The following is a 27,834-nucleotide window of genomic DNA, read 5'->3' as shown; positions in this document are numbered from 1 at the left end:
CAGAAGTACTAATTTATGCTATTTCCTATTTCTAAAAAAAACGAATGTAAATTTATAAAGTACTAGCCGTCCCGGCCAGGCCCTGCTCTGGCTTCTGTGAAAAACCTTTCTGTTAAAGACCATTACCTGTGTGTTTAGTAATCATCATAAACCCGGCATTGCACACCCAAACCAAAACCAAAACAACAAAACGCAAACGTAACACTAACACAATTACAAATACAAACGAAAACAAAAACCTAACAACTAACCCAACCACAACCACAAACACCAATACGAACACAAAGAAAAAAACAAACGAAAAAGCAACGAAAACAAACCAAATCCAAATGCAAAACCAACCACAAACCCAAAGAAAAAAACACAAACGAAAAAACAAACGAAAACAAACCAAATACAAACGCAAAACCAACCACAAACACAAATACAACACAAACGCAAAGAAAATAAAACACAAACGAAAACGAAAAAAGAAAGAACAAAGACGAACCAAATCAAAACGCAACCACTAACGCAAACCCAACCTAAACACAAAGAAAACACTAACGCGAACATAAACGCACAGTGCTCAGAGTCTAGCCCGGGGCGGAATCGCCTGTTTCAGCTTAATAAACGACTATAGTACCCCAACTTATTCATAGTCTTTTGCACTCACTTTAATGAACGTAGGCGAGAAACTGAACACGGGAGGCCCGGGACCCCAAATAGCACCCTGTCTGGGCGCCAGAGGACGCACCATGACGTCACCGCCTGATTGAACTTAGTAAACGACTATAGTACATAACTTATTCATAGTCTTTGGAACTCACGCGAACGTAGATACAATAGCGTACACCGGAAGGCCCGGGGCGCCAAATAGCACCCTGTCGGGGTGCCGGAGGACGCCCGGATTTGATTCACTTAAAGACCATTGTCTATCGCACTGTTAAAAACAAAATTATGCAGCATAGCGCTCACATGATAGCCCAGGGTGCCAAATCGAACCGTGCAAGAGCGCCGGCGGACGCGCCTGTTTCAATTTAGTGAACAAAAATGATAATACTCCAAGCTTATCCGTAAATGGAAAGAAATAAACATATAGGATTTGTAGGACCTGGCGTATTAAATGTTATTGATTTAAAAAAAAAAAAATTATTGAACAGTATGTTCAGTGTATAGAATAAATAAAAGGCAGTGTTAAAAATACCTAACGACATTGCACTTAATCAATCCCCGCTAATTATGTAATTATTTTTTTTTTCTTAACACGAAAAACAAAGTAATAAAATGTAAATTCTTTCTTCTTAAGAATTTTTTTTATTAAAGGGAAGTAACTGTGCAGTCAATACATTTCCGACACAATTTTAGAAATTTTATAAACGTCGATACACTTTTTAAAAATGTTATGTCGCGTTCATAATTGAAAATTATTTTTCTAAGTAAATAGAGTGAAAATTGTTTTTAAAGACTTTCAATGGTAATTTTTTGACTCGTAAATTTAGACTATGAGCACAATAAAAAATCTAACACTTAAATCCATAGAACTGTCAACGACAAACTTTTTTGCCACACGTTACAGAACTGAGCTTTATATATTAGACTAATAATATTGCGCACTATTATGCACATTTTGTTTTAGCGTGCGCTTGGTGCGCAATTTTTTTTCTCTACTATTTTTAAAAGTTTAAGTAATTAAAAATCATGTCTATATTCCAAGTTATATAAGAATATTCGAGAAAGTTAGATCACTCCCGGTTTATTTTGTGTGTAGTCAAGAATGTGAAATATTAAAAGCTTAAATTCCAGATGCAGTTGCATCCCTTTGATTTGGTCAAATGGAGCTGTAAAGCTGTTACATTTCACCACCCTTACTTAATATTTCTTTTCTCAAGTTCTGGTATTTCTCCAGGTGTATGCGGCACCAAAGCAATCTCCTTTTTAGAGCATCACTACATAAAAGTTTGTCATTAAAATGTTTTTTATGAATTTTTTTTTACAAATATTTATTTGTTCACTTAGATTCTATGATTATATAGTTTTTTAAAAAAATATTTGGTAGTTCAATTATTTTCTAGGATTATTTAACTTTTCTAAAAATATGTATTTGTTTAATTAGATTCTAGGATTCTATAGTTGTTTTTTTTAAAAATATTTATTAGTTCAATTAGATGTAGTTTAAAAAAAAAATTATTTGTTCAATTAGTTTTAGTAGCGTACGCGGGGGGGGGGGGGGGGGGGGGGGGGGGGGAAGCAGGGGGAGCGGCTGCTCTCCCTACAACCATTTCAAGGATAGTGGCGCCTTTTTCGGAGAATAATTAAATAACATTTTAAACAAGTTCCTAAAAACACAAAAAAAAAAAAATCAACAACTTGAACAAACACAAACTGAAACTATGAATCAAATAATTCAAAATTGGCATGTTATGTACTCTAAATATCACATTTTTAATAACTCATCGCAAGTATATGTACAGCCTACTTCTTGGCTTACTTATCTGCGCCTACCTCAGCGCCATGCATGAGCGAGACGCTTTTTTTGCCACATTGTCTGTCCACTTAAGCGCATGTACATCTGCTGGTGTTATCCCTGCTGTATATAGAACGTCAACCACATACAGATTGATCTTAACTCACAAGTCTAGTTTTTGCTTGAGTTGTCTGGCTAAATTCTATCTTAACTCACAAGTGTAGTCTTTGCTTGAGTTGTCTGGCTAAATTCTATCTTAACTCACAAGTCTAGTTTTTGCTTGAGTTGTCTGGCTAAATTCTATCTTAACTCACAAGTGTAGTTTTTGCTTGAGTTGTCTGGCTAAATTCTATCTTAACTCACAAGTGTAGTTTTTGCTTGAGTTGTCAGGCTAAATTCTATCTTAACTCACAAGTCTAGTCTTTGCTTGAGTTGTCTGGCTAAATTCAGCCATCCTTTTTTATACAGGAGGCCTATTATCTTTGGGTTATTGTTTACCTAAAGTGTGCCCCGTAGAATTCGATTTTGCTTATATTTGTTATGTCAATACTAGCAGGAAAGGAAACTGCAGGTCCCTTGCTTATCAGCTGATCTAGAATATTTTCCAAAGGCACCTTATACAGATACACACATTTTTAGATGGATGGTGTTAAAAACTCAATGCAAATATAGGTGGGGGGGGGAGGAGGAGGCTGAATAAATGTACAGAAAAAAAACATTCTCACACATCTTCAAGAACGTTAGTATGTGTCAAGACTATCAGCACGAACATATGTACTTAACGAACATATACTTTAATATATCAGGTAAATTTAGTTAAAACAATATAAAAACACTGTGGATAAGAATATAACTGCCTCCAAGTTGTTTATTTTACACAGTCAGAATCATAGCTTTTGAAACTGGTCAAACTGTGTGTATCATGATTTTTTAAAATTACCAGTTAAGATGTGCGTGAGCAATAAAGTGATCACACCCATTCATTATCATTATGTTCAAAAATAATCTTTAAAGAGCACAAAAAGCAGTAGCTAATTAAAATGTAAATATCTGAAATGCAAAACCAATAATTAAGTTCTTAAAATTGTTTTATTACTATAGACAATTAAAGGAATTTTTCTGTATCACTTACTTAAAATTTTTACAATTTTATATCAACTCCTCATTTACAAACTTTTTTTATTCTGTTCAGTTTTAGTATTTTCTGGTTGTAGACAACATTTGTATTTTAAAATGAATAGTAATAAAATATTATAATAAATAGTAAAGAAATTATTGATCTAGTTAATTTTGACAGTTACAATCAAACGAGTATGCATTTAGATACCTATATTAAGAAAGTGATTGTCTTCCCTACTTTAATTTGGGTGTCTTATAAATATTCTATTATGATGGATGTTTTTTACAAGGTTTACAAAAGAGATTGTGTTGCCTTTATTGTTTTTTGTTGTATTATGTTTATATATAGTGTTTTTGTTTGGCTTTGTGTGATAAATTGTTTTGTATTGTCAGCCTAAATTGTGTTTTGTTCTTTTGTTTTCTACTGAGTACTCTTTGAGTGTTTAAACTCCAGCAAAGCAATGACATACAACTAGTATATATATATATATATATATATATATATATATATATATATATATATATATATATATATATATATATATATATATATATATATATGTATATATATATACATATATATATATATATATATATATATATATATATATATATATATATATATAATATATATGGCACCTTTTTTCAACTCGCCGCTTCCCCCCTAACCTGAAAACCTGTCTAGGCCTCTGATTAGTTTCTAGGATTCTATTGGTTTTTAAAATTTATTTATTTGTTCAAATAGATTTGTCGAGCTTTAATTCCAAAAGATAATGAATCAATGCATGAAACTTGAAACTTTGATAACGGTCAAATTAAAAAAAAAACTAACCTCCACAAAACACAGCCTGTATTAAACAAGGTGGACAGCAGTGAGAGGTAATTATCAATAATTATGAAAAGAGTGGTGACTTATTTAATCTGATTCAACAGGCCACCACCAGATGTCACACATGCCACCACCAGATGTCACACATGCAACCACCAGATGTCACACATGCCACCACCAGATGTCACACATGCCACCATCAGATGTCACACATGCCACCATCAGATGTCACACATGCAACCACCAGATGTCACACATGCCACCACCAGATGTCACACATGCAACCACCAGATGTCACACATGCAACCACCAGATGTCACACATGCATCCACCAGATGTCACACATGCCACTACCAGATGTCACACATGCAATTATCAGATGTCACACATGCAACACCAGATGTCATACATGCAACCACCAGATGTCACACATGCCACCACCAGATGTCACACATGCCACCACCAGATGTCACACATGCCACCACCAGATGTCACACATGCAACCACCAGATGTCACACATGCAACCACCAGATGTCACACATGCCACCACCAGATGTCACACATGCCACCACCAGATGTCACACATGCCACCACCAGATGTCACAAAAAACACCAGATGTCACACAAAACACCAGATGTCACACATGCCACCACCAGATGTCACACATGCAACCACCAGATGTCACACATGCCACCACCAGATGTCACACATGCAATTATCAGATGTCACACATGCAACCACCAGATGTCACACATGCCACCACCAGATGTCACACATGCCACTACCAGATGTCACACATGCAATTATCAGATGTCACACATGCCACCACCAGATGTCACACATGCCACCACCAGATGTCACACATGCCACCACCAGATGTCACACATGCCACCACCAGATGTCACACATGCCACCACCAGATGTCACACAGGCCAACACCAGATGTCACACAGGCCACCACCAGATGTCACATGCCACCACCAGATGTCACACATGCCACCACCAGATGTCACACATGCCACCACCAGATGTCACACATGCCACCACCAGATGTCACACATGCCACCACCAGATGTCACAAAAAACACCAGATGTCACACATGCCACCACCAGATGTCACACATGCAACCACCAGATGTCACACATGCAACCACCAGATGTCACACATGCCACCACCAGATGTCACACATGCCACCACCAGATGTCACACATGCCACCACCAGATGTCACACATGCAACCACCAGATGTCACACATGCCACCACCAGATGTCACAAAAAACACCAGATGTCACACATGCCACCACCAGATGTCACACATGCAACCACCAGATGTCACACATGCAACCACCAGATGTCACACATGCCACCACCAGATGTCACACATGCCACCACCAGATGTCACACATGCCACCACCAGATGTCACAAAAAACACCAGATGTCACACATGCCACCACCAGATGTCACACATGCAACCACCAGATGTCACACATGCCACCACCAGATGTCACACATGCCACCACCAGATGTCACACATGCCACCACCAGATGTCACACATGCCACCACCAGATGTCACAAAAAACACCAGATGTCACACATGCCACCACCAGATGTCACACATGCAACCACCAGATGTCACACATGCAACCACCAGATGTCACACATGCCACCACCAGATGTCACACATGCAACCACCAGATGTCACACATGCCACTACCAGATGTCACACATGCCACCACCAGATGTCACACATGCAACCACCAGATGTCACACATGCCACCACCAGATGTCACACATGCCACCATCAGATGTCACACATGCCACCATCAGATGTCACACATGTCACCACCAGATGTCACACATGCAACCACCAGATGTCACACATGCCACCACCAGATGTCACACATGCAATTATCAGATGTCACACATGCCACTACCAGATGTCACACATGCCACCACCAGATGTCACACATGCCACCACCAGATGTCACACATGCCACCACCAGATGTCACACATGTCACCACCAGATGTCACACATGCCACCACCAGATGTCACACATGCCACCACCAGATGTCACACATGCCACCACCAGATGTCACACATGCCACCACCAGATGTCACACATGCAACCACCAGATGTCACACATGCAACCACCAGATGTCACACATGCCACCACCAGATGTCACACATGCAACCACCAGATGTCACACATGTCACCACCAGATGTCACACATGCCACCACCAGATGTCACACATGCCACCACCAGATGTCACACATGCCACCATCAGATGTCACACATGCAACCACCAGATGTCACACATGCAACCACCAGATGTCACACAAAACACCAGATGTCACACATGCCACCACCAGATGTCACACATGCAACCATCAGATGTCACACATGCAACCACCAGATGTCACACATGCCACCACCAGATGTCACACATGCCACCACCAGATGTCACACATGCAACCACCAGATGTCACACATGCCACCACCAGATGTCACACATGCCACCATCAGATGTCACACATGCCACCATCAGATGTCACACATGCCACCACCAGATGTCACACATGCCACCACCAGATGTCACACATGTCACCACCAGATGTCACACATGCCACCACCAGATGTCACACATGCCACCACCAGATGTCACACATGCAACCACCAGATGTCACACAAAACACCAGATGTCACACATGCCACCACCAGATGTCACACATGCAACCATCAGATGTCACACATGCAACCACCAGATGTCACACATGCCACCACCAGATGTCACACATGCCACTACCAGATGTCACACATGCCACCACCAGATGTCACACATGCAACCATCAGATGTCACACATGCATCCACCAGATGTCACACATGCAACACCAGATGTCATACATGCAACCACCAGATGTCACACATGCCACCACCAGATGTCACACATGCCACCACCAGATGTCACACATGCAACCACCAGATGTCACACATGCCACCACCAGATGTCACACATGCCACCACCAGATGTCACACATGCCACCACCAGATGTCACACATGCCACCACCAGATGTCACACATGCAACCACCAGATGTCACACATGCTACCACCAGATGTCACACATGCAACCACCAGATGTCACACATGCAACCACCAGATGTCACACATGCCACCACCAGATGTCACACATGCCACCACCAGATGTCACACATGCCACCGCCAGATGTCACACATGCCACCACCAGATGTCACACATGCCACCACCAGATGTCACACATGCAATTATCAGATGTCACACATGCCACCACCAGATGTCACACATGCCACCACCAGATGTCACACATGCCACCACCAGATGTCACACATGCCACCACCAGATGTCACACATGCAACCACCAGATGTCACACATGCCACCATCAGATGTCACACATGCCACCACCAGATGTCACACATGCAACCACCAGATGTCACACATGCCACCACCAGATGTCACACATGCCACCACCAGATGTCACAAAAAACACCAGATGTCACACATGCCACCACCAGATGTCACACATGCAACCACCAGATGTCACACATGCAACCACCAGATGTCACACATGCCACCACCAGATGTCACACATGCCACCACCAGATGTCACACATGCAACCACCAGATGTCACACAGGCCACCACCAGATGTCACACAGGCCACCAACTGTTGAAGTGTTACTACACCAAAATTAAAGACAGGTATAACATACACAATAAAATGGATGCAATTGTGTTTAACTATCAATTGCACAGGAAGAAAAATGTAACCTTTAAAAGATTTTCATTCTGTGGCAACTTTCTGTACTTTCTGACACGGTTCTCCTCCATTTGTCGCACTTCTTCCTGGTCAGGTGCCACTTCTGTGTCAGGACTGGGGGGGACCTGATGGCAACACACAACAATACATGTTACACACAACAAATAAACAAAACATGTTACAACAAATATACAAAAAATGTTACACACAACAAACAAAACATGTTACAACAAATAAACAAAACATGTTACACACAACAAATAAACAAAACATGTTTCACACAACAAATATACAAAACATGTTACACAACAAATAAACAAAACATGTTACACAACAAATAAACAAAACATGTTACAACAAATAAACAAAACATGTTACACAACAAATAAACAAAACATGTTACAACAAATAAACAAAACATGTTACACAACAAATAAACAAAACATGTTACACACAACAAATAAACAAAACATGTTACACAACAAATAAACAAAACATGTTACACACAACAAATATACAAAACATGTTACACACAACAAATATACAAAACATGTTACACACAACAAATAAACAAAACATGTTACACACAACAAATATACAAAACATGTTACACACAACAAATATAAAAAACATGTTACAACAAATAAACAAAACATTTTACACACAACAAATATACAAAACATGTTACACACAACAAATATACAAAACATGTTACACACAACAAATAAACAAAACATGTTACACACAACAAATATACAAAACATGTTACACACAACAAATATAAAAAACATGTTACACACAACAAATATACAAAACATGTTACACACAACAAAAAAATGTTACACACAACAAATAAATGTTACACACAACAAATATAAAAAACATGTTACACACAATAAACAAAACATGTTACACAACAAATAAACAAAACATGTTACACACAACAAATAAACAAAACATGTTACACACAACAAATATACAAAACATGTTACACAACAAATAAACAAAACATGTTACACACAACAAATAAACAAAACATGTTACACAACAAATAAACAAAACATGTTACACACAACAAATATAAAAAACATGTTACACAACAAATAAACAAAACATGTTACACACAACAAATAAACAAAACATGTCACAACAAATAAACAAATCATGTTACACAACAAATAAACAAAACATGTTACACACAACAAATAAACAAAACATGTCACAACAAATAAACAAAACATGTTTCACACAACAAATAAACAAAACATGTTACACACAACAAATAAACAAAACATGTTACACACAACAAATAAACAAAACATGTTACAACAAATAAACAAAACATGTTACACACAACAAATAAACAAAACATGTTACACACAACAAATAAACAAAACATGTTACACAACAAATAAACAAAACATGTTACACACAACAAATAAACAAAACATGTTACACACATTAAACACAAAAATTGACACGATGAACGTGCACTTAATTTGTTCTCTATCAGCTCATCAATTGTCTAAAAAAGATAAACTAATAAATACTATGCACATCATTTGTCTAAAGAAATGTAAAGAACATTTCAGTAGGTCACATCATTTTAAAACAAACTTCTAGACAGAACAAACCTCCCCACAAGGAAAAACTTTTTTCCTGGTCAATTTTTCACGGCGGTACCTTGCAGCATGATGCAGTGGTGTGATATTATCCTCTCCTAAAGCTTGGATATCTGAAAAACAAATTATGAGGGTAAACACAAATTGTGAGGCTATCTGAAGCAAGAATTGTGTGTGGATATCTGAGAAATAAATAGTGCGGGTATCTGACAGACTTCTTCGTTCTTAATTTTTGGTGTTGGAAGGGATCGAGTCTCAGCTACCAGAGGGTTTGAGATTTTCTCAAACACGCCTCCAACACAACTAAGTATACGTGTCAACTGGTTATGCGCCATTGAGGTGATTGACTCAGATTTTAGCCCGCTTTTCTTTTTGGATTTGCTTCCATAGCCTTTGTCCAAACAGAACAAACTACAAGGCAGCAGTTGTTTGATTTTGGAGTTGTCTCTCCTAGAAGAGTGGTTGTCCCCAGCTTTACCGACTCAACCAGACTGACCACCTTCTGACAAACAATTTGTGTGTAATTTAACAATTAACTTACCTGCCCTGTGATCCACTAAAATTCTGTCTATGATGTGTAACTTACCTGCCCTGTGTTCCACTAAAATTTTGTCTATGATGTGTAACTTACCTGCTGTGTGTGACACTAAAATTCTGTCTATGACGTGTAACTTACCTGCCGTGTGTGACACTAAAATTCTGTCTATGACGTGTAACTTACCTGCCGTGTGTGACACTAAAATTCTGTCTATGACGTGTAACTTACCTGCCGTGTGTGACACTAAAATTCTGTCTATGACGTGTAACTTACCTGCCGTGTGTGACACTAAAATTCTGTCTATGACGTGTAACTTACCTGCCTGTGGTCCACTAAAATTCTGTCTATGATGTGTAACTTACCTGCCTGTGGTCCACTAAAATTCTGTCTATGACGTGTAACTTACCTGCCCCGTGTTCCACCAAAATTTTGACAACATTTAGATGATTGTAGCGTGCAGCATAATGTAAGGGTGTCAGATTGTCTTCGTCAAACAGATTGATTTTTTTTCTAGCCAAGGGTCCCAAGCTACGCAACAAGATCTTCATGTTTTTTTCATCACCATCTCGAGAACACTATATATAAAATGTGTAAGCTGTTCATCGCATCAAAACTATATATAAAATGTGTAAGCAGTTTATCTCATCAACACTATATAAAAAATGTGCAACCTGTTTATCTAGCGAACCCGATATACAAAATGTGTAAACAATTCCAATCAATTAAATTTAATCTGAAAATAAATTGATAGTTAACTATATTAACTCAGTGATACTCTCATTTGGATGTTAAAAGTTTGTGTAATATGTTTCTTATGTTGGTGGCCATCTGGGCCTCATGTTGGTGGCCATCTGGGCCTCATGTTGGTGGCCATCTGGGCCTCATGTATCTCATGTTGGTGGCCATCTGGGCCTCATGTATCTCATGTTGGTGGCCATCTGGGCCTCATGTAGGTGGCCATCTGGGCCTCATGTTGGTGGCCATCTGGGCCTCATGTTGGTGGCCATCTGGGCCTCATGTACCTCATGTTGGTGGCCATCTGGGCCTCAGGTACCTCATGTTGGTGGCCATCTGGACATCATGTTGGTGGCCATCTGGGCCTCATGTACCTCATGTTGGTGGCCATCTGGGCCTCAGGTACCTCATGTTGGTGGCCATCTGGACATCATGTTGGTGGCCATCTGGGTCTCATGTACCTCATGTTGGTGGCCATCTGGGCCTCATGTTGGTGGCCATCTGGGCCTCATGTTGGTGGCCATCTGGGCCTCATGTACCTCATGTTGGTGGCCATCTGGGCCTCATGTACCTCATGTTGGTGGCCATCTGGGCCTCATGTACCTCATGTTGGTGGCCATCTGGGCCTCATGTTGGTGGCCATCTGGGCCTCATGTTGGTGGCCATCTGGGCCTCATGTTGGTGGCCATCTGGGCCTCATGTTGGTGGCCATCTGGGCCTCATGTTGGTGGCCATCTGGGCCTCATGTACCTCATGTTGGTGGCCATCTGGGCCTCATGTTAGTGGCCATCTGGGCCTCATGTACCTCATGTTGGTGGCCATCTGGGCCTCATGTTGGTGGCCATCTGGGCCTCATGTTGGTGGCCATCTGGGCCTCAGGTACCTCATGTTGGTGGCCATCTGGACATCATGTTGGTGGCCATCTGGGCCTCAGGTACCTTATGTTGGTGGCCATCTGGGCCTCATGTTGGTGGCCATCTGGGCCTCATGTTGGTGGCCATCTGGGCCTCATGTATCTCATGTTGGTGGCCATCTGGGCCTCATGTATCTCATGTTGGTGGCCATCTGGGCCTCATGTAGGTGGCCATCTGGGCCTCATGTTGGTGGCCATCTGGGCCTCATGTTGGTGGCCATCTGGGCCTCATGTACCTCATGTTGGTGGCCATCTGGGCCTCAGGTACCTCATGTTGGTGGCCATCTGGACATCATGTTGGTGGCCATCTGGGCCTCATGTACCTCATGTTGGTGGCCATCTGGGCCTCAGGTACCTCATGTTGGTGGCCATCTGGACATCATGTTGGTGGCCATCTGGGTCTCATGTACCTCATGTTGGTGGCCATCTGGGCCTCATGTTGGTGGCCATCTGGGCCTCATGTTGGTGGCCATCTGGGCCTCATGTACCTCATGTTGGTGGCCATCTGGGCCTCATGTACCTCATGTTGGTGGCCATCTGGGCCTCATGTACCTCATGTTGGTGGCCATCTGGGCCTCATGTTGGTGGCCATCTGGGCCTCATGTTGGTGGCTATCTGGGCCTCATGTTGGTGGCCATCTGGGCCTCATGTTGGTGGCCATCTGGGCCTCATGTTGGTGGCCATCTGGGCCTCATGTACCTCATGTTGGTGGCCATCTGGGCCTCATGTTAGTGGCCATCTGGGCCTCATGTACCTCATGTTGGTGGCCATCTGGGCCTCATGTTGGTGGCCATCTGGGCCTCATGTTGGTGGCCATCTGGGCCTCAGGTACCTCATGTTGGTGGCCATCTGGACATCATGTTGGTGGCCATCTGGGCCTCAGGTACCTTATGTTGGTGGCCATCTGGGCCTCATGTTGGTGGCCATCTGGGCCTCATGTACCTCATGTTGGTGGCCATCTGGGCCTCAGGTACCTCATGTTGGTGGCCATCTGGGCCTCATGTTGGTGGCCATCTGGGCCTCAGGTACCTTATGTTGGTGGCCATCTGGGCCTCAGGTACCTTATGTTGGTGGCCATCTGGGCCTCATGTTGGTGGCCATCTGGGCCTCATGTACCTCATGTTGGTGGCCATCTGGGCCTCAGGTACCTCATGTTGGTGGCCATCTGGGCCTCATGTTGGTAGCCATCTGGGCCTCAGGTACCTTATGTTGGTGGCCATCTGGGCCTCAGGTACCTCATGTTGGTGGCCATCTGGGCCTCAGGTACCTTATGTTGGTGGCCATCTGGGCCTCATGTTGGTGGCCATCTGGGCCTCAGGTACCTCATGTTGGTGGCCATCTGGGCCTCATGTTGGTGGCCATCTGGGCCTCATGTTGGTGGCCATCTGGGCCTCATGTTGGTGGCCATCTGGGCCTCAGGTACCTCATGTTGGTGGCCATCTGGGCCTCAGGTACCTTATGTTGGTGGCCATCTGGGCCTCATGTACCTCATGTTGGTGGCCATCTGGGCCTCATGTTGGTGGCCATCTGGGCCTCATGTTGGTGGCCATCTGGGCCTCATGTTGGTGGCCATCTGGGCCTCATGTACCTCATGTTGGTGGCCATCTGGGCCTCAGGTACCTCATGTTGGTGGCCATCTGGGCCTCATGTTGGTAGCCATCTGGGCCTCAGGTACCTTATGTTGGTGGCCATCTGGGCCTCAGGTACCTCATGTTGGTGGCCATCTGGGCCTCATGTACCTCATGTTGGTGGCCATCTGGACATCATGTTGGTGGCCATCTGGGCCTCATGTTGGTGGCCATCTGGGCCTCATGTTGGTGGCCATCTGGGCCTCATGTTGGTGGTCATCTGGGCCTCATGTACCTCATGTTGGTGGCCATCTGGGCCTCAGGTACCTTATGTTGGTGGCCATCTGGGCCTCATGTACCTCATGTTGGTGGCCATCTGGGCCTCATGTACCTCATGTTGGTGGCCATCTGGCCCTCATGTTGGTGGCCATCTGGGCCTCATGTTGGTGGCCATCTGGGCCTCATGTACCTCATGTTGGTGGCCATCTGGGCCTCATGTTGGTGGCCATCTGGGCCTCATGTTGGTGGCCATCTGGGCCTCATGTTGGTGGCCATCTGGGCCTCATGTACCTCATGTTGGTGGCCATCTGGGCCTCATGTTGGTGGCCATCTGGGCCTCATGTTGGTGGCCATCTGGGCCTCATGTTGGTGGCCATCTGGGCCTCATGTACCTCATGTTGGTGGCCATCTGGGCCTCATGTACCTTATGTTGGTGGCCATCTGGGCCTCATGTACCTCATGTTGGTGGCCATCTGGGCCTCATGTACCTTATGTTGGTGGCCATCTGGGCCTCATGTACCTCATGTTGGTGGCCATCTGGGCCTCATGTTGGTGGCCATCTGGGCCTCATGTTGGTGGCCATCTGGGCCTCATGTACCTCATGTTGGTGGCCATCTGGGCCTCATGTTGGTGGCCATCTGGGCCTCAGGTACCTTATGTTGGTGGCCATCTGGGCCTCAGGTACCTCATGTTGGTGGCCATCTGGGCCTCATGTTGGTGGTCATCTGGGCCTCAGGTACCTTATGTTGGTGGCCATCTGGGCCTCAGGTACCTCATGTTGGTGGCCATCTGGGCCTCATGTTGGTGGTCATCTGGGCCTCAGGTACCTTATGTTGGTGGCCATCTGGGCCTCAGGTACCTCATGTTGGTGGCCATCTGGGCCTCATGTACCTCATGTTGGTGGCCATCTGGACATCATGTTGGTGGCCATCTGGACATCATGTTGGTGGCCATCTGGGCCTCATGTTGGTGGCCATCTGGGCCTCATGTACCTCATGTTGGTGGCCATCTGGGCCTCATGTACCTCATGTTGGTGGCCATCTGGACATCATGTTGGTGGCCATCTGGGCCTCATGTTGGTGGCCATCTGGGCCTCATGTTGGTGGCCATCTGGGCCTCATGTTGGTGGTCATCTGGGCCTCATGTACCTCATGTTGGTGGCCATCTGGGCCTCAGGTACCTTATGTTGGTGGCCATCTGGGCCTCATGTACCTCATGTTGGTGGCCATCTGGGCCTCATGTACCTCATGTTGGTGGCCATCTGGGCCTCATGTTGGTGGCCATCTGGGCCTCATGTTGGTGGCCATCTGGGCCTCATGTACCTCATGTTGGTGGCCATCTGGGCCTCATGTTGGTGGCCATCTGGGCCTCATGTTGGTGGCCATCTGGGCCTCATGTTGGTGGCCATCTGGGCCTCATGTACCTCATGTTGGTGGCCATCTGGGCCTCATGTTGGTGGCCATCTGGGCCTCATGTTGGTGGCCATCTGGGCCTCATGTTGGTGGCCATCTGGGCCTCATGTTGGTGGCCATCTGGGCCTCATGTACCTCATGTTGGTGGCCATCTGGACATCATGTTGGTGGCCATCTGGGCCTCATGTTGGTGGCCATCTGGGCCTCATGTACCTCATGTTGGTGGCCATCTGGGCCTTATGTTGGTGGCCATCTGGGCCTCATGTTGGTGGCCATCTGGGCCTCATGTTGGTGGCCATCTGGGCCTCATGTACCTCATGTTGGTGGCCATCTGGGCCTCGTGTACCTTATGTTGGTGGCCATCTGGGCCTCATGTACCTCTTGTTGGTGGCCATCTGGGCCTCATGTACCTTATGTTGGTGGCCATCTGGGCCTCATGTACCTCATGTTGGTGGCCATCTGGGCCTCATGTTGGTGGCCATCTGGGCCTCATGTTGGTGGCCATCTGGGCCTCATGTACCTCATGTTGGTGGCCATCTGGGCCTCATGTTGGTGGCCATCTGGGCCTCAGGTACCTTATGTTGGTGGCCATCTGGGCCTCAGGTACCTCATGTTGGTGGCCATCTGGGCCTCATGTTGGTGGTCATCTGGGCCTCAGGTACCTTATGTTGGTGGCCATCTGGGCCTAAGGTACCTCATGTTGGTGGCCATCTGGGCCTCATGTACCTTATGTTGGTGGCCATCTGGGCCTCATGTACCTCATGTTGGTGGCCATCTAGGCCTCATGTTGGTGGCCATCTGGGCCTCATGTACCTCATGTTGGTGGCCATCTGGGCCTCATGTTGGTGGCCATCTGGGCCTCATGTACCTCATGTTGGTGGCCATCTGGGCCTCATGTTGGTGGCCATCTGGGCCTCAGGTACCTCATGTTGGTGGCCATCTGGGCCTCATGTTGGTGGCCATCTGGGCCTCATGTTGGTGGCCATCTGGGCCTCATGTTGGTGGCCATCTGGGCCTCATGTACCTTATGTTGGTGGCCATCTGGGCCTCATGTATCTCATGTTGGTGGCCATCTGGGCCTCATGTACCTCATGTTGGTGGCCATCTGGGCCTCATGTTGGTGGCCATCTGTACTTCATGTACCTCATGTTGGTGGCCATCTGGGCCTCATGTTGGTGGCCATCTGGGCCTCATGTTGGTGGCCATCTGGGCCTCATGTTGGTGGCCATCTGGGCCTCATGTAACTCATGTTGGTGGCCATCTGGGCCTCAGGTACCTCATGTTGGTGGCCATCTGGGCCTCATGTTGGTGGCCATCTGGGCCTCATGTTGGTGGCCATCTGGGCCTCATGTTGGTGGCCATCTGGGCCTCATGTACCTCATGTTGGTGGCCATCTGGGCCTCATGTACCTTATGTTGGTGGCCATCTGGGCCTCATGTACCTCATGTTGGTGGCCATCTGGGCCTCATGTACCTTATGTTGGTGGCCATCTGGGCCTCATGTACCTCATGTTGGTGGCCATCTGGGCCTCATGTTGGTGGCCATCTGGGCCTCATGTTGGTGGCCATCTGGGCCTCATGTACCTCATGTTGGTGGCCATCTGGGCCTGATGTTGGTGGCCATCTGGGCCTCAGGTACCTTATGTTGGTGGCCATCTGGGCCTCAGGTACCTCATGTTGGTGGCCATCTGGGCCTCATGTTGGTGGTCATCTGGGCCTCAGGTACCTTATGTTGGTGGCCATCTGGGCCTCAGGTACCTCATGTTGGTGGCCATCTGGGCCTCATGTACCTCATGTTGGTGGCCATCTGGACATCATGTTGGTGGCCATCTGGACATCATGTTGGTGGCCATCTGGGCCTCATGTTGGTGGCCATCTGGGCCTCATGTTGGTGGCCATCTGGGCCTCATGTACCTCATGTTGGTGGCCATCTGGGCCTCATGTACCTCATGTTGGTGGCCATCTGGACATCATGTTGGTGGCCATCTGGGCCTCATGTTGGTGGCCATCTGGGCCTCATGTTGGTGGCCATCTGGGCCTCATGTTGGTGGTCATCTGGGCCTCATGTACCTCATGTTGGTGGCCATCTGGGCCTCAGGTACCTTATGTTGGTGGCCATCTGGGCCTCATGTACCTCATGTTGGTGGCCATCTGGGCCTCATGTACCTCATGTTGGTGGCCATCTGGCCCTCATGTTGGTGGCCATCTGGGCCTCATGTTGGTGGCCATCTGGGCCTCATGTACCTCATGTTGGTGGCCATCTGGGCCTCATGTTGGTGGCCATCTGGGCCTCATGTTGGTGGCCATCTGGGCCTCATGTTGGTGGCCATCTGGGCCTCATGTACCTCATGTTGGTGGCCATCTGGGCCTCATGTTGGTGGCCATCTGGGCCTCATGTTGGTGGCCATCTGGGCCTCATGTTGGTGGCCATCTGGGCCTCATGTACCTCATGTTGGTGGCCATCTGGGCCTCATGTTGGTGGCCATCTGGGCCTCATGTACCTCATGTTGGTGGCCATCTGGACATCATGTTGGTGGCCATCTGGGCCTCATGTTGGTGGCCATCTGGGCCTCATGTACCTCATGTTGGTGGCCATCTGGGCCTCATGTTGGTGGCCATCTGGGCCTCATGTTGGTGGCCATCTGGGCCTCATGTTCGTGGCCATCTGGGCCTCATGTTGGTGGCCATCTGTACCTCATGTACCTCATGTTGGTGGCCTTCTGGGCCTCATGTACCTTATGTTGGTGGCCATCTGGGCCTCATGTACCTCATGTTGGTGGCCATCTGGGCCTCATGTTGGTGGCCATCTGGGCCTCATGTACCTCATGTTGGTGGCCATCTGGGCCTCATGTTGGTGGCCATCTGGGCCTCAGGTACCTCATGTTGGTGGCCATCTGGGCCTCATGTTGGTGGCCATCTGGGCCTCATGTTGGTGGCCATCTGGGCCTCATGTTGGTGGCCATCTGGGCCTCATGTACCTCATGTTGGTGGCCATCTGGGCCTCATGTACCTCATGTTGGTGGCCTTCTGGGCCTCATGTTGGTGGCCATCTGGGCCTCATGTACCTCATGTTGGTGGCCATCTGGGCCTCATGTACCTCATGTTGGTGGCCATCTGGGCCTCATGTTGGTGGCCATCTGGGCCTCATGTACCTCATGTTGGTGGCCATCTGGGCCTCAGGTACCTCATGTTGGTGGCCATCTGGGCCTCATGTTGGTGGCCATCTGGGCCTCATGTACCTCATGTTGGTGGCCATCTGGGCCTCATGTACCTCATGTTGGTGGCCATCTGGGCCTCATGTTGGTGGCCATCTGGGCCTCATGTACCTCATGTTGGTGGCCATCTGGGCCTCAGGTACCTCATGTTGGTGGCCATCTGGGCCTCATGTTGGTGGCCATCTGGGCCTCATGTTGGTGGCCATCTGGGCCTCATGTACCTCATGTTGGTGGCCATCTGGGCCTCATGTACCTTATGTTGGTGGCCATCTGGGCCTCATGTACCTCATGTTGGTGGCCATCTGGGCCTCATGTACCTTATGTTGGTGGCCATCTGGGCCTCATGTTGGTGGCCATCTGGGCCTCATGTACCTCATGTTGGTGGCCATCTGGGCCTCATGTACCTTATGTTGGTGGCCATCTGGGCCTCATGTACCTCATGTTGGTGGCCATCTGGGCCTCATGTACCTCATGTTGGTGGCCATCTGGGCCTCATGTACCTCATGTTGGTGGTCATCTGGGCCTCATGTTGGTGGCCATCTGGGCCTCATGTATCTCATGTTGGTGGCCATCTGGGCCTCATGTACCTCATGTTGGTGGTCATCTGGGCCTCATGTTGGTGGCCATCTGGGCCTCATGTACCTCATGTTGGTGGCCATCTGGGCCTCATGTTGGTGGCCATCTGGGCCTCATGTTGGTGGCCATCTGGGCCTCATGTTGGTGGCCATCTGGGCCTCATGTTGGTGGCCATCTGGGCTTCATGTATCTCATGTTGGTGGCCATCTGGGCCTCATGTACCTCATGTTGGTGGCCATCTGGGCCTCATGTACCTTATGTTGGTGGCCATCTGGGCCTCATGTACCTTATGTTGGTGGCCATCTGGGCCTCATGTTGGTGGCCATCTGGGCCTCATGTACCTCATGTTGGTGGCCATCTGGGACTCATGTACCTTATGTTGGTGGCCATCTGGGCCTCATGTACCTCATGTTGGTGGCCATCTGGGCCTCATGTTGGTGGCCATCTGGGCCTCATGTACCTCATGTTGGTGGCCATCTGGGCCTCATGTTGGTGGCCATCTGGGCCTCATGTTGGTGGCCATCTGGGCCTCATGTTGGTGGCCATCTGGGCCTCATGTTGGTGGCCATCTGGGCCTCATGTTGGTGGCCATCTGGGCCTCATGTTGGTGGCCATCTGTACCTCATGTACCTCATGTTGGTGGCCATCTGGGCCTCATGTACCTTATGTTGGTGGCCATCTGGGCCTCATGTACCTCATGTTGGTGGCCATCTGGGCCTCATGTTGGTGGCCATCTGGGCCTCATGTACCTCATGTTGGTGGCCATCTGGGCCTCATGTTGGTGGCCATCTGGGCCTCAGGTACCTCATGTTGGTGGCCATCTGGGCCTCATGTTGGTGGCCATCTGGGCCTCATGTTGGTGGCCATCTGGGCCTCATGTTGGTGGCCATCTGGGCCTCATGTACCTCATGTTGGTGGCCATCTGGGCCTCATGTACCTCATGTTGGTGGCCATCTGGGCCTCATGTTGGTGGCCATCTGGGCCTCATGTACCTCATGTTGGTGGCCATCTGGGCCTCATGTACCTCATGTTGGTGGCCATCTGGGCCTCATGTTGGTGGCCATCTGGGCCTCATGTACCTCATGTTGGTGGCCATCTGGGCCTCAGGTACCTCATGTTGGTGGCCATCTGGGCCTCATGTTGGTGGCCCTCTGGGCCTCATGTACCTCATGTTGGTGGCCATCTGGGCCTCATGTACCTCATGTTGGTGGCCATCTGGGCCTCATGTTGGTGGCCATCTGGGCCTCATGTACCTCATGTTGGTGGCCATCTGGGCCTCAGGTACCTCATGTTGGTGGCCATCTGGGCCTCATGTTGGTGGCCATCTGGGCCTCATGTTGGTGGCCATCTGGGCCTCATGTACCTCATGTTGGTGGCCATCTGGGCCTCATGTACCTCATGTTGGTGGCCATCTGGGTCTCATGTACCTTATGTTGGTGGCCATCTGGGCCTCATGTACCTCATGTTGGTGGCCATCTGGGCCTCAGGTACCTCATGTTGGTGGCCATCTGGGCCTCATGTACCTTATGTTGGTGGCCATCTGGGCCTCATGTACCTCATGTTGGTGGCCATCTGGGCCTCATGTACCTTATGTTGGTGGCCATCTGGGCCTCATGTTGGTGGCCATCTGGGCCTCATGTACCTCATGTTGGTGGCCATCTGGGCCTCATGTACCTTATGTTGGTGGCCATCTGGGCCTCATGTACCTCATGTTGGTGGCCATCTGGGCCTCATGTACCTCATGTTGGTGGCCATCTGGGCCTCATGTACCTCATTTTGGTGGTCATCTGGGCCTCATGTTGGTGGCCATCTGGGCCTCATGTATCTCATGTTGGTGGCCATCTGGGCCTCATGTACCTCATGTTGGTGGTCATCTGGGCCTCATGTTGGTGGCCATCTGGGCCTCATGTACCTCATGTTGGTGGCCATCTGGGCCTCATGTTGGTGGCCATCTGGGCCTCATGTTGGTGGCCATCTGGGCCTCATGTTGGTGGCCATCTGGGCCTCATGTTGGTGGCCATCTGGGCTTCATGTATCTCATGTTGGTGGCCATCTGGGCCTCATGTACCTCATGTTGGTGGCCATCTGGGCCTCATGTACCTTATGTTGGTGGCCATCTGGGCCTCATGTACCTTATGTTGGTGGCCATCTGGGCCTCATGTTGGTGGCCATCTGGGCCTCATGTTGGTGGCCATCTGGGCCTCATGTACCTCATGTTGGTGGCCATCTGGGACTCATGTACCTTATGTTGGTGGCCATCTGGGCCTCATGTACCTCATGTTGGTGGCCATCTGGGCCTCATGTTGGTGGCCATCTGGGCCTCATGTACCTCATGTTGGTGGCCATCTGGGCCTCATGTTGGTGGCCATCTGGGCCTCATGTTGGTGGCCATCTGGGCCTCATGTTGGTGGCCATCTGGGCCTCATGTTGGTGGCCATCTGGGCCTCATGTACCTCATGTTGGTGGCCATCTGGGCCTCATGTTGGTGGCCATCTGGGCCTCATGAACATCATGTTGGTGGCCATCTGGGCCTCATGTTGGTGGCCATCTGGGCCTCATGTTGGTGGCCATCTGGGCCTCATGTACCTCATGTTGGTGGCCATCTGGGCCTCAGGTACCTCATGTTGGTGGCCATCTGGGCCTCATGTTGGTGGCCATCTGGGCCTCATGTTGGTGGCCATCTGGGCCTCATGTTGGTGGCCATCTGGGCCTCATGTACCTCATGTTGGTGGCCATCTGGGCCTCAGGTACCTCATGTTGGTGGCCATCTGGGCCTCATGTTGGTGGCCATCTGGGCCTCATGTTGGTGGCCATCTGGGCCTCATGTACCTTATGTTGGTGGCCATCTGGGCCTCAGGTACCTCATGCTGGTGGCCATCTGGGCCTCATGTTGGTGGCCATCTGGGCCTCATGTTGGTGGCCATCTGGGCCTCATGTTGGTGGCCATCTGGGCCTCATGTACCTCATGTTGGTGGCCATCTGGGCCTCATGTTGGTGGCCATCTGGGCCTCATGTTGGTGGCCATCTGGGCCTCATGTTGGTGGCCATCTGGGCCTCATGTTGGTGGCCATCTGGGCCTCATGTACCTCATGTTGGTGGTCATGTAGAGTATTTGCTCAAAAGAGACACAAGAAAAATTAAGAAAGAAGAAAGAGGTAGGTATACTCTCAAGGTAAACAATTTTAAATGTACCTGATATAAGGACAAATTGAGGGCCCCTAGGCTCTCACTGAGCCTTATGTTGGAGCCAATGGTTGCTATCTCTGTGCTAGCAGTGTCCAAGGTGGTCAGGCTCATGGCATCATTTCTTTGCTCTCTCAGATGGTGGTGGAAACGGCTGGTGAATTTCTGAAACACTTCGTCCATCTTTACAAGAGGAAACTTAAGTGGACAATCTGCAAATGACATCATTGGGCTGGCATTATTTCCCAGAACCTCTTATATGATTAGAGTGGTGTACTATCATTGGCAATGGAAGAAGCTGACTCTAAGCATTGCATTCCGTGTTTGCCATGATATACTAAGCCTTAACTAGGCACACAGTTTTATTTATTATATACTTTGCCAACATATTTCAACTGAATGGCACAAAATTCAGTTTGATGGTTATGTGTCTGGTTGGAACGGCTAGTACTGTTATATACAAGTTTTATTTTTTTATATGAAGAAGCTACTATTTATTTTGAAAATTTCAAAAGAGATACATCTTATGGAAACTAGAATGAAAATATAAGGAAGAAGATTTAAATGATTTTTCATATGCGAACAATGCCTGTCGGGCATAATATAATAAATACTTAGGTTACATGTTAAAGGGTCTTCTGTTGAATGCAAATATTGTTAAAAACTGGTGATATTAGCTTTTTAGATCAATTGGCCTACTTCTTTAAATATCTAGATTGGAAAACAGCAAAATACTAACTAGGAATAATTTTTAACAATGTGTTAACTTTTATTTGGCGATGTAGGTAAGTGGAAAGTTAAGAACGGAGTGGTCAGGGTTAGGGGTTTTTTCATGGGCAATGACTACCTTTCAGTGTAGACTTTTGATGTGTGATGAATGACTACCTTTCAGTGTAGACTTTTGATGTGTGATGAATGAGTACCTTTCAGTGTAGACTTTTGATGTGTGATGAATGAGTACCTTTCAGTGTAGACTTTTGATGTGTGATGAATGACTACCTTTCAGTGTAGACTTTTGATGTGTGATGAATGAGTAGCTTTCAGTGTAGACTTTTGATGTGTGATGAATGACTACCTTTCAGTGTAGACTTTTGATGTGTGATGAATGACTACATTTCAGTGTAGACTTTTGATGTGTGATGAATGAGTACCTTTCAGTGTAGACTTTTGATGTGTGATGAATGACTACCTTTCAGTGTAGACTTTTGATGTGTGATGAATGACTACCTTTCAGTGTAGACTTTTGATGTGTGATGAATGACTACCTTTCAGGGTAGACTTTTGATGTGTGATGAATGAGTACCTTTCAGTGTAGACTTTTGATGTGTGACGAATGACTACCTTTCAGTGTAGACTTTTGATGTGTGATGAATGACTACCTTTCAGTGTAGACTTTTGATGTGTGATGAATGACTACATTTCAGTGTAGACTTTTGATGTGTGATGAATGAGTACCTTTCAGTGTAGACTTTTGATGTGTGATGAATGACTACCTTTCAGTGTAGACTTTTGATGTGTGATTAATGACTACCTTTCAGTGTAGACTTTTGATGTGTGATGAATGAGTAGCTTTCAGTGTAGACTTTTGATGTGTGATGAATGAGTACCTTTCAGTGTAGACTTTTGATGTGTGATGAATGACTACCTTTCAGTGTAGACTTTTGATGTGTGATGAATGAGTACCTTTCAGTGTAGACTTTTGATGTGTGATGAATGAGTACCTTTCAGTGTAGACTTTTGATGTGTGATGAATGACTACCTTTCAGTGTAGACTTTTGATGTGTGATGAATGAGTACCTTTCAGTGTAGACTTTTGATGTGTGATGAATGAGTACCTTTCAGTGTAGACTTTTGATGTGTGATGAATGACTACCTTTCAGTGTAGACTTTTGATGTGTGATGAATGACAACCTTTCAGTGTAGACTTTTGATGTGTGATGAATGACTACCTTTCAGTGTAGACTTTTGATGTGTGATGAATGACTACCTTTCAGTGTAGACTTTTGATGTGTGATGAATGAGTACCTTTCAGTGTAGACTTTTGATGTGTGATGAATGAGTACCTTTCAGTGTAGACTTTTGATGTGTGATGAATGAGTACCTTTCAGTGTAGACTTTTGATGTGTGATGAATGACTACCTTTCAGTGTAGACTTTTGATGTGTGATGAATGACTACCTTTCAGTGTAGACTTTTGATGTGTGATGAATGACTACCTTTCAGTGTAGACTTTTAATGTGTGATGAATGAGTACCTTTCAGTGTAGACTTTTGATGTGTGATGAATGAGTACCTTTCAGTGTAGACTTTTGATGTGTGATGAATGACTACCTTTCAGTGTAGACTTTTGATGTGTTATGAATGACTACCTTTCAGTGTAGACTTTTGATGTGTGATGAATGACTACCTTTCAGTGTAGACTTTTGATGTGTGATGAATGACTACCTTTCAGTGTAGACTTTTGATGTGTGATGAATGACTACCTTTCAGTGTAGACTTTTGATGTGTGATGAATGAGTACCTTTCAGTGTAGACTTTTGATGTGTGATGAATGAGTACCTTTCAGTGTAGACTTTTGATGTGTGATGAATGAGTACCTTTCAGTGTAGACTTTTGATGTGTGATGAATGAGTACCTTTCAGTGTAAACTTTTGATGTGTGATGAATGACTACCTTTCAGTGTAGACTTTTGATGTGTGATGAATGAGTACCTTTCAGTGTAGACTTTTGATGTGTGATGAATGACTACCTTTCAGTGTAGACTTTTGATGTGTGATGAATGAGTACCTTTCAGTGTAGACTTTTGATGTGTGATGAATGAGTACCTTTCAGTGTAGACTTTTGATGTGTGATGAATGACTACCTTTCAGTGTAGACTTTTGATGTGTGATGAATGACTACCTTTCAGTGTAGACTTTTGATGTGTGATGAATGACTACCTTTCAGTGTAGACTTTTGATGTGTGATGAATGACTACCTTTCAGTGTAGACTTTTGATGTGTGATGAATGAGTACCTTTCAGTGTAGACTTTTGATGTGTGATGAATGAGTACCTTTCAGTGTAGACTTTTGATGTGTGATGAATGAGTACCTTTCAGTGTAGACTTTTGATGTGTGATGAATGAGTACCTTTCAGTGTAGACTTTTGATGTGTGATGAATGACTACCTTTCAGTGTAGACTTTTGATTTGTGATGAATGAGCGGGGATATGACACCCTTTTGAATTTTAAAAATATATGCATTGTTAGGAACTCCGTTTAAAAGGTTATTTCACATTTTTAATGACTATTTTTATTTTGTTTTTAATAATTTTGGCTCTGTTAATTTTAAAAAATAATCTGTTTTCTTGCATGTCTTTTAGGCTAAATCTAGCTGGTAGAGGTATATCATCTGCAAAATAGGTCTTTTAGGTTATTGGTTAGTGTCATTATCATTATGATGCCTCTTGATTTGTCAGTAGTTTGTATCATTTGACAGTCAATTATTAGGTTAAAAAGCAGTTGAGATATCATCATAAGTAATAAAAAATAAAATTTATGGGGTATGTGTTACATCAGTGTCTGATTATGTCACAATAAAAGAATCTTCTTATTTAAAAAGGGTGTTAGATTAGAGGTAGGCCTATTTAACTTAATTTAACTAATACAATGGACCTAAATTTTAGTAAAAGAGAATCGTCCCAAATGATCTATTAAATATTTTTTAAATAACCCAAGAATCTAAATGTGGTTATAAAAACTGCATTCTTTAGTTTTTGTTGGATTAATTATTTAAATTTAATAAGCCTAGGCCTAATTAGTAATTAGCCTAACTTAAACTTAGCCGATCTCATTACGACATTAGACCTAGACAAGGCCTAACTAATTAATTTTTAGAACATTTTTAAAATTAGAGCTAGCTTACAATTGTTTAGATTTTGGAAAGGCCAAGGCTATTCCCAGCCGGTTGGGAATAGCCGTATTGGGGCTTTTCCCAGTCGACTGTGAATAGCCCCAATACGGCTATTCACAGTCTGCTGTCATTTCATGTTAAATATGACTGTGAAAATATCTTACAATAATAAAAGCATTTATTGTGACTGGGGAGTGAGGTGTAAATTAAGAGAGCAGTGCTATTTTTATTTTTGTTATATTTTTATTAAAAAGTTATTATGGTTAAAGTTTAGTTTAGCTGTTAGGCTCGGTGCACCTCCAAAACGGCCCGGGACAAATCGGCCCCGTCAAAATGGCCCCGTTAATATGACCCCGTCAAAATAGCTCTGTCAAAAGGGCCCCGACTTATTGGCTCCCATCAAATGGGCTCCCGTCATAATGACTCGCAACAAATAGGTTCCCGACAAATGGGCTCCCCGCATTTAGCCTCCCGACATATTGGCTGCCGAGGAATAGGCTCAGGACATATTGGCACCCGACATAAGGGCTCACAACATATTGGCTACCGACAAAAGGGCACCCAATAAATTGGCTTCAGACAAAATGACTCCCGACATATTGGCTCCAGACAAATGAATCATATTACCACTATTGGCATAAAAGTAACCAATTTGTCATAACTCCACTACCACCATAATCTCTTTTAAATGGCTGCATTTAAATTGAAATTGTTTTTCAAGAACCAATATCAATTCACAAACAAATCTAACCCTTAACAGCTAAATTCCATCAATTCTAAAATTGTGATGTTTACAACAGAGAAGATCTGTTGCTTAAAAGCGAGCACAGACGTGTAAATGTATGATATACATGATGTTTACATGATAACAGCATTTTGTTTTGATAACCTACAAATGTATGATATACATGATGTTCACAGGATAACAACATTTTGTTTTGATAACCTACAAATGTATGATATACATGATGTTCACAGGATAACAACATTTTGTTTTGATAACCTACAAATGTATGATATACATGATGTTCACAGGATAACAGCATTTTGTTTTGATAACCTACAAATGTATGATATTCATGATGTTTACATGATAACAGCATTTTGTTTTGATAACCTACAAATGTATGATATACATGATGTTCACAGGATAACAACATTTTGTTTTGATAACCTACAAATGTATGATATACATGATGTTCACAGGATAACAACATTTTGTTTTGATAACCTACAAATGTATGATATACATGATGTTCACAGGATAACAACATTTTGTTTTGATAACCTACAAATGTATGATATACATGATGTTCACAGGATAACAACATTTTGTTTTGATAACCTACAAATGTATGATATACATGATGTTCACAGGATAACAACATTTTGTTTTGATAACCTACAAATGTATGATATACATGATGTTCACAGGATAACAACATTTTGTTTTGATAACCTACAAGCATACTGCAGGTAGGGATGTACAGCGTGGACCCCTCTCCCCACACACTGAGTTGAAACAGCCTCTAATCGACTCAATTATGGAAGTCATAGATAGACGACCCTTAGATTAAAACATACTATCTATATATATAATTCTCTTCTTGGAGACGCTAGAAAACAAGCTATAAGCGTACTCCCTACCACCACTACATTGTCTGGTGAACTGTGGTTCATGCTAAATGTTTACAATCATAGAGCCG

The 27,834-nt window shown here is 45.4% G+C and overlaps 1 protein-coding gene across 3 annotated transcripts in view; it reads right to left on the bottom strand.

Moving 5' to 3' along the window:
* LOC131931181 (transient receptor potential cation channel subfamily A member 1 homolog) overlaps positions 1-27,834 on the bottom strand; it is a 132,359-nt gene that overhangs the window by 94,898 nt on the left and 9,627 nt on the right. For all 3 annotated transcript variants that reach the window (XM_059287888.1, XM_059287898.1, XM_059287903.1), the window contains exons 2-5: positions 22,248-22,450; positions 10,765-10,933; positions 9,833-9,933; positions 8,210-8,323 (exon numbers count right to left, since the gene is read on the bottom strand). In XM_059287888.1, coding sequence (XP_059143871.1) covers positions 8,210-8,323; positions 9,833-9,933; positions 10,765-10,933; positions 22,248-22,421 — 558 coding nt within the window. In that variant the 5' untranslated portion in view covers positions 22,422-22,450. The remainder of the gene's footprint in view (positions 1-8,209; positions 8,324-9,832; positions 9,934-10,764; positions 10,934-22,247; positions 22,451-27,834) is intronic.

Source organism: Physella acuta, unplaced genomic scaffold, assembly GCF_028476545.2.
Source record: "Physella acuta isolate Inbredline_101_S28 unplaced genomic scaffold, ASM2847654v3 ptg000103l, whole genome shotgun sequence".
Classification (NCBI taxonomy): domain Eukaryota; kingdom Metazoa; phylum Mollusca; class Gastropoda; family Physidae; genus Physella; species Physella acuta.
Note: the sequence above shows the minus strand (reverse complement) of the source record. Positions and strands in the feature narration are given on the sequence as shown.